This window comes from Triticum dicoccoides, chromosome 3B, assembly GCF_002162155.2.
Source record: "Triticum dicoccoides isolate Atlit2015 ecotype Zavitan chromosome 3B, WEW_v2.0, whole genome shotgun sequence".
Lineage (NCBI taxonomy): Eukaryota > Viridiplantae > Streptophyta > Magnoliopsida > Poales > Poaceae > Triticum > Triticum dicoccoides.
Window position 1 is genome coordinate 812,377,907 of NC_041385.1, and position 15,811 is coordinate 812,393,717.

The following is a 15,811-nucleotide window of genomic DNA, read 5'->3' on the forward strand; positions in this document are numbered from 1 at the left end:
CTACCCAGCTCCGCCATTGACGATGTGGGAGAGAGGTATCCAATGCTTTTCATAAATTAATACTTATTTATCAGTTTGGAGGAGAGAGAAGAGAGAGGACCATGCATGGTGAAGAAAGAAAAGTGAGGAAGGCTATGTGGTGGCTTTTGTTTGGTCAAATGGATGTCGGACAGCGGTATAGCTACCCCAAGTTTGTCGCAGATTTGCCGGTAAACTGACATTCGGACCACTTTGCAGACGGATAGGGACTCCACCGCATCACAAAAATTGACACAAATGGTCCGGACACCATAATTCGGACATATATCCGACCTTCTTTGCGGGTCTTTATTGGAGATGCCCTTAGTGGTTAAAAGATTATTTATATTGTGATGGCTAGATTTACCAGCTTAAACTCATGGTATGTGCTTACGGCTTGTGCGTTCCTTTTGCATACGCAAGCATAAGAGCATCTCCAACAGCAGCGCTCAACTAGCACCGCGCCGCAAATTAGTCGGTTTTAGCGCGCGCGCAACGCGGCGGGCCGCTCCAGCGCGCGCGCAAAAACAGCGCGCGCGCTATAACGAGTTGGGCGCGCTGTCGAAAACGTCATCCCGCGCGGTGTATTTCGGGCGCCTGCTATAGCGCGTGACACACTCGACCGCTCGCGCCGCACTCTCTCCTCTCCTCCTCCTACGCCCCGCGCGCGCCGGCGCCGGCACCCTGCCATCCATGGACGCGCACACCAGCACCCCGCTCACCCCGCTGTACAGCCGCGACCCCCCCCACCCCCGCGCCGCCGCCGTCGCCGTCGCCGCCGCCGGAAACCCTAGCGTGGGGAGCGTTGGCGTCGCCACCGCCGGAGCTCCGCCGAGCGCCGGCCACGCGCGCAGCCTTTTCTTGCCACCGCGGATGACCACGGCGACGGGTGGCGTCGCGCCGGCGCCGTTTCGTGCCGCCGCCGCACCGTCGAAGCTCCCCAATGCGGCGCGGCCGAAGAAGGGCAAAACTTCGGCGAAGAAAAACAAGGCGGCGGACGGCTCCGGCGGCACGAAGGCGAGGGGAAAGAAGCTTGCAGGGCGTTCGACGGCCGCGGCGGCTACCGAAGCGCCGGCGAGCTCACTCGTTGAGCCGGCCGCCGACACGCACCATGTGTTCGACGAAATGCCCCCAAGGTGAAAAAAAATTCCAACTTTTATTTTCTTCTTGTTTTTTCAATGCATCATCACATATAGATAGCTTATTTGCATTGTTCAAAAAAATTTGTAGTCTTAATGATGATGCATACATGTCAACTATGGGTGTTGGGTCCAACAATTCGCATTGGTCTCAAACCAATGACATCCATTTGGAAGACCATGAGTTTGAGGTGGACGAGGAGGGTGAGGGCATTGTCGACGCGCCAAAAGGAAGAGCGGGCAATTACAGCACCAACGATGACAAGTTACTATGCAATACTTATTTGCAAGTGTCGAGGGATCCATCCATTGGAGGTGATCAAAGTAGAGATGCGTATTAGGGGCGAATGAAAGAATACTTTGATGATCACAACATGAGTGGAATTGACCGCTCGGAGAGATCACTTCGGTCCCGATGGTCCACAATCAACTCGGATTGTCAAAAGTGGGCGGCCGCACAAAAGGCAGTTGACAAGATTAACCCAAGTGGCACAAATGAGGATGATAGAGTAAGTGGCATCTCATATATGTTCATCTCATACTTGTTTTTGGTGTCCGAAGTGCTAACTTGTTTTGTTTTTCTTGTAGTTCAACATTGCACAAAACTTGTTCAAAGAAGAGACGAGGACAACCAAGAAGGGGAAGATCAAGAAAGGAAGGGTCTTTACCTTGTCTCATTGCTATGAAGTGTTAAAGAATGATGAGAAATGGAAGAATCGTGATGGTTTGGATGATTTGCATTTGAGCAACAAACGCAAGCGAACAATTGAGGTGGATGATGATGAGGAGGAGGATGATGCATCAAGTGATGACGGCAAGAGAAGCCCCACACCCAACTCGGTTTCATACTCAAAGCCAAAACGACCGGATGGGTGCAAGAAAGACAAAACCGAAAAGAAGAAGAGGAAAGGATATGATGAGCTCAAAAATGCTATGGAAGCTATTGTGAAGGCAAGAAAAGAAGCCAACGAGGTGAGGAAAATGGCAAGGAACCAAGATGCCGCGGCCGAGGAGAGGAGGTTGGCGGCCGAGGAGAGGAGGGTGGTCGCCGAGGAGAGGAAAGTGGCATTGGAGGAGAGGAAGGTGGGCATGGAGGAGCGATCTAGGTTGTTGGAATGGGAGAAGCACTTGTTCTTCTTGGACACATCTTCGTTCAATGGTGCGCAAATAATATGTCAACCTTGCCCGTGAAAAAGTCTTGATCCAAAAAAGAGCCATGATCCGCACAATGGGTGGCGGTGGCCTTGGCGGCATGGGTGGCGGCGGCCTTGGCGGCATGGGTGGCGGCGGCATGGGAGGCATGGGTGGCGGCGCCATGGGAGGCATGGGTGGCTTGGGCGCCATGGGAGGCATGGGTGCACCTCCGGACGCCATGGAAGGCATGGGTGGCTTGGGCGCCATGGGAGGCATGGGTGCACCTCCGGCCGCCATGGGAGGCATGGTGGCTTTGGAGCACCCTCTGACGCTATGGCCGCCATGGGAGGCATGAGTTTCGCTACTCTTATGGGAGGCATGGGTGCACCTCCGGCCATGGGTGGAATGCCTCCTCACACACATTCCCATGAAGATGCCGTTGAAGATCTTGCCAACACCGTCGGAGCTTCACGTGATGCGATGTGTGATGAGGATAGGAAGGAAGATTCATCTTCGGAGGTGGAAGAATCGTCTTCGGAAGATGAGGACGAAGACGAGGAAGATGTTTGATGTGTCTTTCATTTATGTCTTGAACTTTAGTTTGCATTTTAAACTTGGTTGGATGAATTTGTGGGCATGAACTTGTGGGCATGAACTTGGTTGGAAAATGTTTGTGACAAATTTCACATGTTTATTGCATTTTGATAATTGTTTCAAACTCATTTTGTAGCTAAGTCGCGCGCGCTGTATTTTTGCGCGCTGCTAGAACGGGGCACGCGCGCTGCATTATAGCGCGGCTGCTGAAGCCAGCGCTCGCGACCGCGCTAAACCAGCCGAAACGCGCGCGACAAACAGGTTATTTGCGCGCGGCGCTTAGCGCGGCTGTTGGAGATACTCTAAAGCATTGAAGGCGCACAACACGTCTCTATCCGATCTCGATATCTCATGCACGTACATCGTACGTCCATCCTGTTAATGCAATGCAGGTATACGATAGCTTCTCCTACAACGAGTAATTCTGCATTGCACATATTCTGCGCACGCCAAGTAATTCTCATCAATACGCATCGCCGGTCATTCGTACTCCTACAACGAGTACGTACTGGCCGGGGCACGGAGCGGTCTATTTACTCGTGGCCGGGGCACGGAGCGGTGACTAGGACTAGCCATCCTCAGCTAGGATTAATTACAGTAGGTATTACAACCTTGCATTTTACCTTTAATTAATTCTGGTTGGTGACGTCTGACACATATGTGACCACACAGAAAGAGCAACGGATTCGATCTTGTTTTAGTGACTTTTGCAGGGAGTGTCTTAACACTGTTGTCTGTGTTTTTGTTGCCACACGATCAGTACTGTCAGTTGCGACAACATTGGCTGTACGGATTAATTAGCTGGGTCAGGAGAAGTAAAACGTACGCACTGCAAAATGTTTTATCTTTGCCCACATTCTTCATACTTCACAGCAGTAAGACACGGCGCGCACGCACACACAGATACATACATACACAGATAGGGTAATGTTGTTCTAAGCGTCAGGGTAGAATAGCTTATTATACAAAATCTAGTACGTACGGCACATCCTCTACATGCCTTGGTTTATAATATACTCCCTCCGTTCCATATTACTTGTCACTGATTCAGTACAAGTACATAAGTATAATCCTTCTACGTCTTGACTATTACGTACTAGTACTAGGTATTATGCAGCGTACGTACGCACGTGCTCCTTCAGAGTCCATGCACACCTCACGACTCGGGGCTATACGTACGTACGCCCTCGACGAGATCACGCAAGTTCAATGCATGCATATGCATGTGTACCTAGCTAGGTAATGAATCAGGCCCAATTCAACTCTAGTCTGTTCTCACACGGTAGCCGATGGACCGATATTGCTTTGCTCAGTGGTCACTGCAGTAGCTGGCAGATCGATCGGTAGGTGCTGATGCAGTCACTACACCCTGTACCGTTGTACGGTCGATATGGACGCAATGCAAGAGATCAAGCAAGCTGGCAACTAGAGTGCTGCTGCACGCACCGACGCGCGGCTGTTTCATTACTCAATACCCGCGTCTACTTTCACTAGCTAGTTTCCAGATCTCGCGCCCCAGTTCTTTTCCTCCTTACACGTATCCGTTCAATTTAATATAATCTGACGTGCAAGCAAGCTGCTAGTCGACGGAAAATGAACCATGTGCAAGTTGAACACATCACAGTTTAGTAACTACGTATATCACAAATTTACAATAGCTAAAGATCAGTCGACTGAATTTTGTTTTTGGATCGGTCGATTTACTGTTATTTTTGAGAAGGAAGAAGGAAGCGCCATGGGAAAGGAAGAAGGAGACACCAAGGCCGCCTGCGCCGGGGAAGAACCAACCCCACTATCTATTGTTAGGGTTAGTCGCGGCGCCAGCCTCATAAATCTGCGGGGTTAATGGATTTTTTTAGATTTTTTTTCTTCATGATGAACAGTAAATGAACAATAATTCTAGGCTATTTTTCAAAAAAGTTGTGGGGTCAGCCGACCCCATAGCTTACACATAGAATCGCCATTGGATAGGGTGGGTGCAGGTTCACCGAAAAAGCAACCCCACTATCTATCGTTAGGGTGGTGGGTGCAGGTTCACCGGAAAAGCAACCCCACTATCTATCGTTAGGGTGGTGGGTTCAGGTTCGCCGGGGATTTTTGGGTGGTCGCCGGGCTTAGAGGGATAGCTGGGACGGCGGAAAGACCGAGGTGGGGGGAGGTTGAGGGGAAGGCGGTGTGGGGAGGCGATCGGCGCTGGCCTTGGGCGGGGTATGCCGGTGGTTAGGGCAGTGGTACGTGGGGCGGTCGAGAGAGAAAAGATGAACAGGAGGTTGGACTGAAGGTTGAAGAAGCTAATCCAGCCATCCATCTCGCATCCAACGGCTTAAAACAATCTGAGCCAAAATATTTTTACAGGCGATTGTCATCCAGCGAAACCCTAACTATATAAAGTACCACCTTTCATCTGTCCTCCCTGCTCCAGCTAGACCCCTCTCTGACTACACGAGTGCATGGCACAAATTCTACGGTGCTTGACAATATGAGATCGCTATCCAACCATACCTTCAAGCTGAAGCATTTAGAGCATGGATGCATACGTCCGCATAAAACCGCGTGCAATTAACTTCGTCACGTGTCTATGGATCAACTACCGATCGATCACACCCCCCTTACGCTACACTGCACTATAAATACATGCACCGCATGCTTTGCCTTCTCATCCGGTCATCCACCACGGTGCTAACTACCTAGCGCTGCACCAACCAACCAGTAGTCAATTAAGCAGCACTTGACCATGGCGCCCAAGCAGCTCCCTACCGTTCTCCTCGCCGTCTGCGCCACCTTTCTGGCCCTCGCAGCACCGTTGCTCGCCGGCGACCCCGACATGCTACAGGACTTCTGTGTCGCCGATTACAAATCCCTCAACGGCCGTAAGTTGTGCCGTCTCTTGCATCCATTCTCTCGTTCTCACAAATATAGACCATGCCAACAAAGAGGTAATGCATGAGTGTATACTTGCAACATTGCGGCTGAACGGGTTCCCGTGCAAGAGGCCGGAGAACGTGACGGCAGACGATTTCTTCTCCTCTGCGCTGGCACTCCCGGGCAACACCGGCAACCCGGTCGGCTCCGCCGTGACAGCGGCGAACGTGGAGAAGCTCCCGGGGCTCAACACGATGGGCGTCTCCATGTCCCGCGTGGACTACGCGGCGTGGGGCGTGAACCCGCCGCACACCCACCCGCGCGCCACCGAGATCATTTACGTGCTGGAGGGCTCCCTCGACGTCGGCTTCGTCACCACCGCCGGCAAGCTCTTCGCCCGCACCGTCTGCAAGGGCGAGCTTTTCGTCTTCCCCCGCGGCCTCGTCCACTACCAGAAGAACAACGGGGGCGCCCCGGCCGCCGCCATCTCGGCCTTCAACAGCCAGCTTCCGGGCACGCAGTCCCTCGCCCTAGCGTTGTTCGCAGCCTCGCCACCAGTGCCCACGGACGTGCTGGCCAGGGCGCTCCAGATCGACGGCGGCCTGGTGGAGGCCATCAAGTCCAAGTTCCCGCCAAAGTAACTAGCCATGCATGCATGAGGTTGGCTGGGTCGGCTCTACGTGCGTACGTGCTGCTAATAATAACGAGGACCACGTAAAAGTGCAGTTTTAATTCATTTGCCTGACATCCTAAAAAAAATCATTTGCCTGAGAATATCTTTTGTGGCGGTGCATGTTTAGTGAATGGCCTCGTCGGTTGTACTGCTATAACTATTGCTTTGAACTACTCCCTCCGTTTAGGTGTGTAAGTTATCTTACGAAAATCAAATAATCTCAAAACACTTAGGCACGGTGCATTAACTTCTACCTCATTTCTTGTTTCTTGACATGTCAACCAATAAGAGATGAGGGGTGTGCATGTCTTTAATGACTTGAGACTACCAAACACGACATGCAGTGGTTATTTCATTGCATGCAATGCTATTAATTAGCAAATAAACATTAATGTCTCTCGTTTTCCCCTCCTCCTTGGTCACGGTGCACAAACTAAGATGACTTACTCACCTAGACGGAGGAAGTAATAGTGATTGATTTGTACGTGTCCATTATTGGTGAATGAATATACGTGATTGTTTGAATTGCCGTGATATTGTTATCGATGAACAAAATATAGTCTATCTCCCTCTCTTTGCAGACCGATACCCAAGACTTAAGGTAGACTTGGGTTAGTAGAAAATTATAAATTTTGGACCATGGAAATAAGTTTCATGATTTTTTTTGTAGTTATTATTATTATTATTTTGTGAGGGTTGTAGTATTTTGAGTTTGCTAGTCTAAATCATTTTATACTCTCTTTGCTCATTTTTATTAGTTGTATTAGTTTTTTCGAAAGTCAAACTTGTCTATGTTTGGAAACATTTATTGAAAAACTATCAGCATATGTTTGGAGTACAATACTTAATAAATAGAAGACAGAAATATATGTCATGATAACTGCCATGATATTAAGTTATTACAATAATTCATTATAACCTTCACCGTGCAGGGGAAGAAAACTATTAACAAGGGTATTCTAGATTGTGTTTGTTTTTCTATATACATTGTCAAATATAAAGAAAAAGTTTAACTATTTGAAAAACACGGAGGATGTAATTGATACGGTTGGTCCATGGTTCACAGGGCACACAAACACTTTTTCTTTAGGATTTCAGTCAATGACATGCTACACTCACAAACCCCACAGGCCATTGAGACACCGATCCATTTAAGGTCTGGAGTCAAAATTACGTGGCACTAGCAATTAAACAATTGAAGTTAAACAGAAAAATTCATGATCTGGATCCCAAGCTTTAATTAAGAATAATAAACCACAACTAGGTTGGCTGAAAAGTCATCGATAGGCGGGTTTCAGATCCATCTCGGGTTTCTTTTTTTTTTTAAGATAGTACAGATGCAATCGCTCATATATATATATATATATACGTACACATACTCATCTTTATAAACGCATACATGCACACCTTACCCATATGGGCACCTTTGAGATACTGAGCCGGGTGCTTGCATTCACGTGAAAATAACTGTACAAAAACGTATCTGCAAGTGCACACAATATAGCGTAGAAATCACCTGATGATAAAAAAAATGCATGCAGGTGAACAAATCAAATATATAAATTGCATGCGCTGCTAGTTTGCATGGATAACATGATCATCGATTTGGACCGACAGTAAACGTATCACGCAATTCTCGCAAACAAAAAGTACCACGCAACACTGTTTGGCCAAAAAAAAAAGAAAAGAATCTACAGTCGGACGCCTCAAACCGGCCTCATACCTATCCCGGCTGAGGGATCAGATTTGCCTATCCCGGGTGTACATGCTCTAACACTGCTCATTGTCGCACCTCTCACGTACATCCCATGAGTAGCTGGCTCTACCAACATCTCACGTACACCAAGCTGAGAGCCTTCCTCTTCTCACACCTAATTGCTCAACTAACTTGGGTCAAATGATCAACAGATCCGGGCATCAATCACGTCATCATCTACTCACGTCGTCATCATCTACTTGGGTCATACGCTAGTTGTGAAAAGACGTCCATTTCGTTGTCAAACAAATAAATATAACGTCCTTTCAATTTTGCTTTATTTGGATGCAAACGATTGTCCATTGATGTATGCTGACGTGAAAGAAAGACTAAACACAGATCTCCACGTTGATTCACACCAAACAAATTAATTACGAATGTCGATCGATGATCTGAAATCCACATCTGAACAATCATACATCGTACGTATTGTTGTGTACTTCCATTAACATGACTCTCTCTTGCACACACAAGTAGCGTATGACCGTACTGATTAAAGGTCATTTATGCAGTGATGGCTAGAAGGCTAGCTATATACTCCCTCCGTTTCTAAGTATAAGTCTTTGTAGAGATTCTACTATGGACTACATATGGAGCAAAGTGAGTGGATCTACACTCTAAAATGCATCTATATACATCCATATGTGATTCATATATAGTGAAATCTCTACAAAGACTTATAGGAGTATTTAGGAACGAGGGAGTATGTTTTTGCGCAACCCCGATTAGATTTCCCCCCTAAAAGTTCCCCAGTTTTGCATACGCAAGCAGTGAAGGTAGGCAACGCACGCACGTCTCGATCCGATCTCATATCTCATGCACGTACGTACGTCCATCTTTGTTCATGCAGCGTGCTTGCCAATCAATACGCATCACGAGCTAATTGTACTCCTATACAGAGTACCGGGCCGGTCGATTTATTAATTAGTCGCCGGAAATGGTGGCTGGGAGTAGCCATATTCAGCTATGCCACCGTCCAGCTAGGATTAACCATAGTCAATGAAACCTTCCACCGTACCTTTAATTAATGGTGTTTGGTGGCATCTGACAAACTATATGCGTGACCATACAAAAAGTGCTTCGGATTTGATCAACTTTTAAAGACTTTTTGCAGCGTGTCGATGTTTTGATCGTCACATAGTGTATGCATGATATATCCATTCATCAGACATGATTAGTTATTGTCAGTTTCCACAACATTGTCACTATGGATTAATTAACAGCGTCACGAGGAAGAGTAAAACATAGACGTATTAGAGCATCTTTAACTGGAGCTTACCTTTGTCTCCATGTGTTCAGGCGGGCAGAGAGAGAGAGAGAGCGCGCGCGCGCGAGCTTACCGAACCGACCCTAAATCGTCCTCATATGACCGGCTGTCCATAAAACCTCAAACCAAGCCCATATTTAGGAGGAAATGAGGGTATCCGAGCATGCCTTGGCTGTTCACATGTCCGACGCAGCCCACCTAGACCACTTCCTTCTCTTTCTTTTCTTTTTGACGAAAATGCTGCTGTGCAGCTTTTCATTGAATATAAGAGAGGGAAGACAACGTTTGTTAGTAACAAAATTTGCACGAAATGTGCACCACCGTTTTCCGTATCCTAGTGTCTAGTCTGGTTCTAGAGGTATATGCAGCAGGTTGTCGATCTTGTTACGGCCGGCTATTGTCCAAGTGTCGATGTCTTCAATCAAGCGGTGGAAGACCTGCACCCCGTCGATAACTTGTTATCGAAGATCCACGAGTTTCGTTCTTTCCATGCTGTCTATCAGACCAGCTGCACCAGCAAGCTCCATCCACGTCTATGATCCCTCGGCAAACTGGACCGGCTTCGTTCCCACTATTCTAGAAGGTTTGCCGCGGTCGCGGACGGCGCCAGTGTCGCCGGTAGACCACACCGGCTTAGCACCCTCCGCCAAAGTTCCATGGTGAAAAGGGCATGAGGCGAGTAGGTGAAATGCGTTCTCCGGTGCCCTATGTATGGCAGAGACTGCATGATGCATTGTGTGCCATCTCCGTTTGGCCCGGTTGTCGGCGATGAGGCATCGATTTAGCACCGCAAGCCACGAGAATATTTTGCACTTCATGGGTGCATCGGCCTTCCAGATGATCTGTTTGAATTCCTCTCGAATTGAATCGCATATGCTGATGTCGACGTGAATCGTTTGTCAACCGTCCCTTTCCATTCCACCCAGTCCGGCTCGTCGATCAGCACCACATGTTGCAGTTGCACCCAGATGGCCTGGCCCGAGGGGTTTGCTTTGATATGTCTTGTCCATCTTGCGTCGCCGTGCTTCTGCCACCGTTAGCTTCTTTCTTGTGCAGTGTTTGTAGAGTTCAGGGACGCAAATGTTCAGACTTGCACTTAGCAGCCAAGGTTCCCTTCAAAAGCTTATTTTCTTGCCGTTCCCAAGATGGAATTTCACTGATGCATTGAAGAGCGCCCTACACGCTCATCCGTGGGCAGTGGCGAGCCCAGCCATGGCTTTTCAGGTTCGGTCCATGCTTGCCAAAGTCATCTCATCCTAAGCGCCGTGCTCTGTGCCTCAATATTGGCGATGCCGAGCCCTCCGAGCTCTCGCGGTCTGCATACGCCCCTCCAGTTTACTAGACATATTTCCCGCCCGTGGCGACCTCTTTGCTCTCCCAATGCATCAGCTCTTTCTTTTTCTCTTTCTCTTTCTATTCTCCAATGACATGCCCGTATCCAGACAATTTGGATCAAGGACCGCCTGCCCGGACATATGAGGGTTCAACGCATACATGCCTGGACACAGTCTGGGCGTATTCGTGGACAAATAGGGAGTGAAATTGTCCCAGTCTGTGTGAAGATGGTGTTAGCCGGCTCTAGCTGACCGTGCAAACGACTCAAGGATATAGGAAAAGCATACAAGAAAAGGAGTACGCTCGAATGGGAGTATCACCTCCCCATCGAGACACGTGAACTGCATGCACCCTTACATACTTACCGCACATCCACTGTGTGCATTAGTTTTTCATTTTTGCAGAAAAAACATCAAGTTTTATTGTAAAAGTTCACCAGAAGTTCAAAGCACTTAAATATAATAAAAGTTACATCAAAATCCTATATTATACTCCCTCCGTCCCATAATGTAAGACGTTTTTTAAACACTATACTAGTACTAAAAAACGTCTTACATTATGGGATGGAGGGAGTAGTAAACTAGCTAAATGCCCACGCGCCACCATGGATACAAACATACCTAGTACTCCCTCTGTCACAAAATATAAAATCATTTTTTATTTTGGGACCGAGGAAGTATTTGTTAACATCAAAGATATCAAGTGCACATACGCCAATATATGACATATACACCTTAGATTTGAATAGCAGATTTCAATTCATGAATCCACCTTAGCTACCTGGCAGTGTCATGTGCACATACAGGGTTCGGCGCCTCTGCGGTCCTAATATAACCACATCGTTGTTGTACCAGTCAATATCAACCGTGAATTGCAACATGACAGCTCTCATTCTCCTCTCTCAATTATGTTTTTTTTCTTTTGAAAAGGAGAATAACTCCGGGCCTATGCATCAGAACGATGCAGCCATACATTACTAATAGTGCAAAATCCAGCAGCCAAACACTATCGTCCCGGAAATAAAGTGGAAAACAAACCTTGAGGCCGTATACCTCGCGACAGTAACTCCCCTAGATAGCCACTAACCCTATGATACAAGACAGAATATAAACGAAAAATACACAACTCCTAGGCTACGCCTTCAAGAAGGAATCATCGCACGTGTGCCGATGATGGCGAGTCCACCACAAGATCGAACTGCGGATTCTCATCCCCAAAGCCAAGCTTCAATCCACCACCTTCAGCAAGGAAATGACATAGGCTTGCGACGACATAGCCCAATTAGAGATCTTGTGTTTCCACCAGAGTGCATAAACTCGTCATTGAAGCCATTTGTACCATCCGCCATTATCCGTCTACGGACACCTCAATAGCCGGATACCTCTGGAGGAGACAACGGAAGACAAAGACTCCCATACCGCCTGCCTCCCGCTACTGTCGCACCACCTTCGATCCAACAACAATAGGCTAAAAATGACACCTCCGCCACATCCATCGTGCATGACTTGTCGATAACAGGCATGACTTGATGTCTCCGTATAAGACGTCATGCGTAGCATCCGCCGGTAGCACATCCACCGGTGGCTTCACCTGCCGACGACAGGCACCGCCCGACAACTCTGAAAGTGGCACATGTGAAACCTGTCGAGCTGCATCAAACCCGATCTGTTGATGGAAGGGATGTCCCATACCACCACCCGCCGCAGAAGGCCGTCACCACCTCAAGATCTGAACTCCAAGTCGCACACACGACCCAGGTGTCCGCCGCCGTTGATGAAGAGGGGCCGCCGCCCCGAATCCGGGTGCTACAGGGAACACCTGCCATCGCGCCTGCCGTTGTTGTCGCCCATACAACGGCAACCGCCGCTGCGATCCCGCATCAAGTGCCATCGATGCCGGAGGAAGCTCCGGCGGCCACACGGGTCCTGCCACGAGCCCGGAATGGGATCCCAAGATCCACCGATATAAGGACCCACCTCCTGGCCCGCCATTCTCGGCGGAGGGGACGCCGTCACCACCATGGACGGATCCGGGCCAGCGTCACCATCGCTACCGTCAAGACAGGATCCAGGCTGGACGCCACCGCCGCCACCGCCACCGGCCACGCCTAGCCCCACTTCCATCCTCAGGCCATGCCCAGCCGATCTCCACGACAGGCGTATCCGAACTCCACCCGCACCCCAAGCACCGCGCCGCCGTGGATTGAGGGAGAGGCCGCCCTCCACGGATACAGTGCCCTCACCCCAGATCCAGGAGAAGGAGGAACGACCCTCCGCCACCGCCAGCCAACGCACGGGCTTAGCCCGGCACCAACCCCAGGCGGCGACGGAGGGGGAGGAGGGAGATTGAGAGGGTCGCTTGCGGCTAGGCTGTCGCCTCTCGTGTCGCCCGCGAGGGAGGCGGCGCGATAGGGTCGAGAGGCACCACAAAAAATCAATAAATGGAAACAAACACTTAATTGTTGCGTGCTCGCCCATCCATCCCGTCCCTCCTCCATCTATCCGCTCACGGTCCCATTAGTGTGTGGTGTGCAGCAACTGTGACAATGATTAATTCTTAATTGAAATACTAATACATAGTGCTACAGTAACATGAGAATTAAGTCATCTCCAACATGTTCGGACCGGACACTTCTATCCATCAAACACTACTCATCAAGTGTCCGCAAACTGGTCCAGACTTTAGAAATCTCACAAACCGTCTTGGGGTCCAAATCGCAAACCCACTTTTTCGTCCCCTTCATTCTCTCGTCTCTCCAGTATACGAAGGGCGAACAAGTAGTGGATTTTTGGTGATCACGGTTGGAGGCGGCGGCATGGGATTGCAATTGACAGCTGATATTGTTTGCTACAGCACCAGTGCAATGATAATAGAACTGCAGAGGAGCCGAACCCCCATACATATTCTAACTCCGACTCCAATAATCACTCATCACAAAATACAAACACGAAAGCCCTTCTCGGGCGATGTACTGTAAGGGGAGAGGTGGATGTAGTGTCTGATCATGTAATTGGGGAAATGGGGAAGAATAAGAAGAAAAAAGAGTAGGAAGGAGTTGGGAAGGAGGTAGACAAAGGCGAAGAGGGTGAAAAGGAAACTACCGGCCCCGGGGCTGCCGGTCAACTGGTGGGCGCTAAGGATGGCGCCCACCAGGAGCCATGATGATCCTTTGCTGGAACTGCCGGGCCTTAGGACAACCCTGCACAGTTCAAGAGCTTGTGCGCCTGGTGCACACGTACAAGTCCAAGGTAGTTTTGCTCTCTGAAACACGGCAAAGCAATGAGTATCTGAATAAATTGAGATGGAGGCTAGGCCTCAAGCACTGTATTCTGCAACCCGACACTGGAAAGAGTGCGGGCATTGCACTGTTCTATGATCAGAACGTTGAAATAAAGAAGCTTGCCGTTGGCCCGAGGTACATTGATGTTTTGGTTCGTTTACGTGTGCATGGTCCATGCTGGAGGGGCACGTTTGTGTATGGTGAACCAAAGTCTCATGAGAGATATAATATGTGGACGCTGTTAAGGTGAATAAGGAACAATGCCGCTGAACCATGGCTCATGATGGGTGACTTCAACGAGACCATGTGGTAGAGTGAACATTTGTCAAGGGCAAAAATATCCGAATAGTACATGGAAAATTTCAGGCAAGTATTAGCTGATTGCAATCTGTTTGACCTAGGCTATAAAGGCACGCTTTGGACATATGATAATAAGCAATAGGGAAGGAATAATATAAAGGCCAGATTGGATAGAGGCGTGGCATCACCTGAGTGGAGCAGTCTGTTCAAAGAGGCGACTGTAGAACACTTGGTGTCTACCAGATCTGACCATCTACCCTTGTTGCTGAGACTTGGCAAACGCAAGGAGTGGAGACCTCAGAAAAAAGAATTTAGGTACGAGGCCATGTGGGAAAGAGAAGGGGGTCTCACTGATACGATCCATAAGGCATGGACAGAATGAGAGAAGGATGGATCTCTAGCGGGTAGCTAGTAAACTGAGATGTATGCAAGACGTCTTAAGCAAATGGGCGCTAAAGGAATTTTGTGATGTACAAAACAAAATTAGTGCCATCAGACGCAAGCTAAAGAGACTTTGGGAGCTCCCTCACTCGGACAGTACAGAAAGAGAGATTAGCCGGGCAAGTCAGGAATTAGAGGAGATGCTCTTGAGGGAGGAGATGATGTGGAGACAAAGATCTCGGGTTATGCGGCCGAAGGAGGGAGATAAAAACACGGATTGTTTCCATCGTAAAGCCACTTGGCACAGGAAGAAGAACAAAATTATGAAGCTTAAGAAACCTGATGGATCGTGGATGGAGAATAGGGAGGAAATGCACGAGGTAATCAACAATTTTTTCCAGGGTTTGTACAGCAAGGACCCCTTGGTCGAGCCACAACAGCTTCTAGACTTATTCACCAGGAGGGTAGATGCAGGGACGAATGAAGCAGTAACGAAAAAAGTGTCGCTAGAGGGAGCAACTAATTAACGAGTGCTCCTTCGGGAGCCACGCAACGATCAGCGCCACTTGGCACGCTCACACCCATTCGCCACGTGTCGCGCTCTGGGTACTCCGTCCGGATTTTGTATTTTTTATTTTTACGCACGCGTTTTCGTCTTTTTAAAAGTTTTTTTTCGGTTTTTTTACGTTTTGGTTTTCTACCGGTATTCCCTAGCTTTTCGACCAAATTTTTTTTTTCGAAAAAAATAATTTTTTTGCGCAAAAAATGCAAATTTTTTGCGCGAGAGTCACGATTTTGTTTTCGCGAGAGGCACGGTTGTGCTTTCGCGAGAGGCACGGGCGTGCCTTTTTTGGAAAGAAAAAAAACGCGTTTTCTATTTTTTTTCTTTCGCGAGAGGCACGGTTTTGCTTCCGCCAGAGGCACGTTGTGCTTTCGCGAGAGGCACGGGCGTGCCTCTTTCGGAAAGGAAAAAAACGTGTTTTCTATTTTTTTTTCTTTCACGAGAGGCACGGTTTTGCTTCCTCCAGAGGCACGGTTGTGCTTTCGTGAGAGGCACGGGTATGCCTCTTTC

General features: G+C 48.6%; 1 protein-coding gene across 1 annotated transcript; it reads left to right on the plus strand.

Moving 5' to 3' along the window:
* Positions 1–5,550: 5,550 nt before the first annotated feature.
* LOC119278645 (germin-like protein 1-3) lies at positions 5,551–6,521 on the plus strand. Its single transcript, XM_037559980.1, has 2 exons — positions 5,551–5,755; positions 5,847–6,521. The coding sequence occupies exons 1-2, from the start codon at positions 5,620–5,622 to the stop codon at positions 6,386–6,388; spliced, it is 678 nt and encodes a 225-aa protein (XP_037415877.1). The 5' UTR covers positions 5,551–5,619; the 3' UTR covers positions 6,389–6,521.
* The last annotated feature ends 9,290 nt before the right edge of the window (positions 6,522–15,811 follow it).

Bases quoted from the DNA above. Each gene is read 5' to 3' on its own strand.
- LOC119278645 (XM_037559980.1), top strand. From the start codon at position 5,620: ATGGCGCCCAAGCAGCTCCCTACCGTTCTCCTCGCCGTCTGCGCCACC. The intron at 5,756-5,846 runs GTAAGTTGTGCC...GTATACTTGCAA, and splicing joins TTACAAATCCCTCAACGGCC to CATTGCGGCTGAACGGGTTC.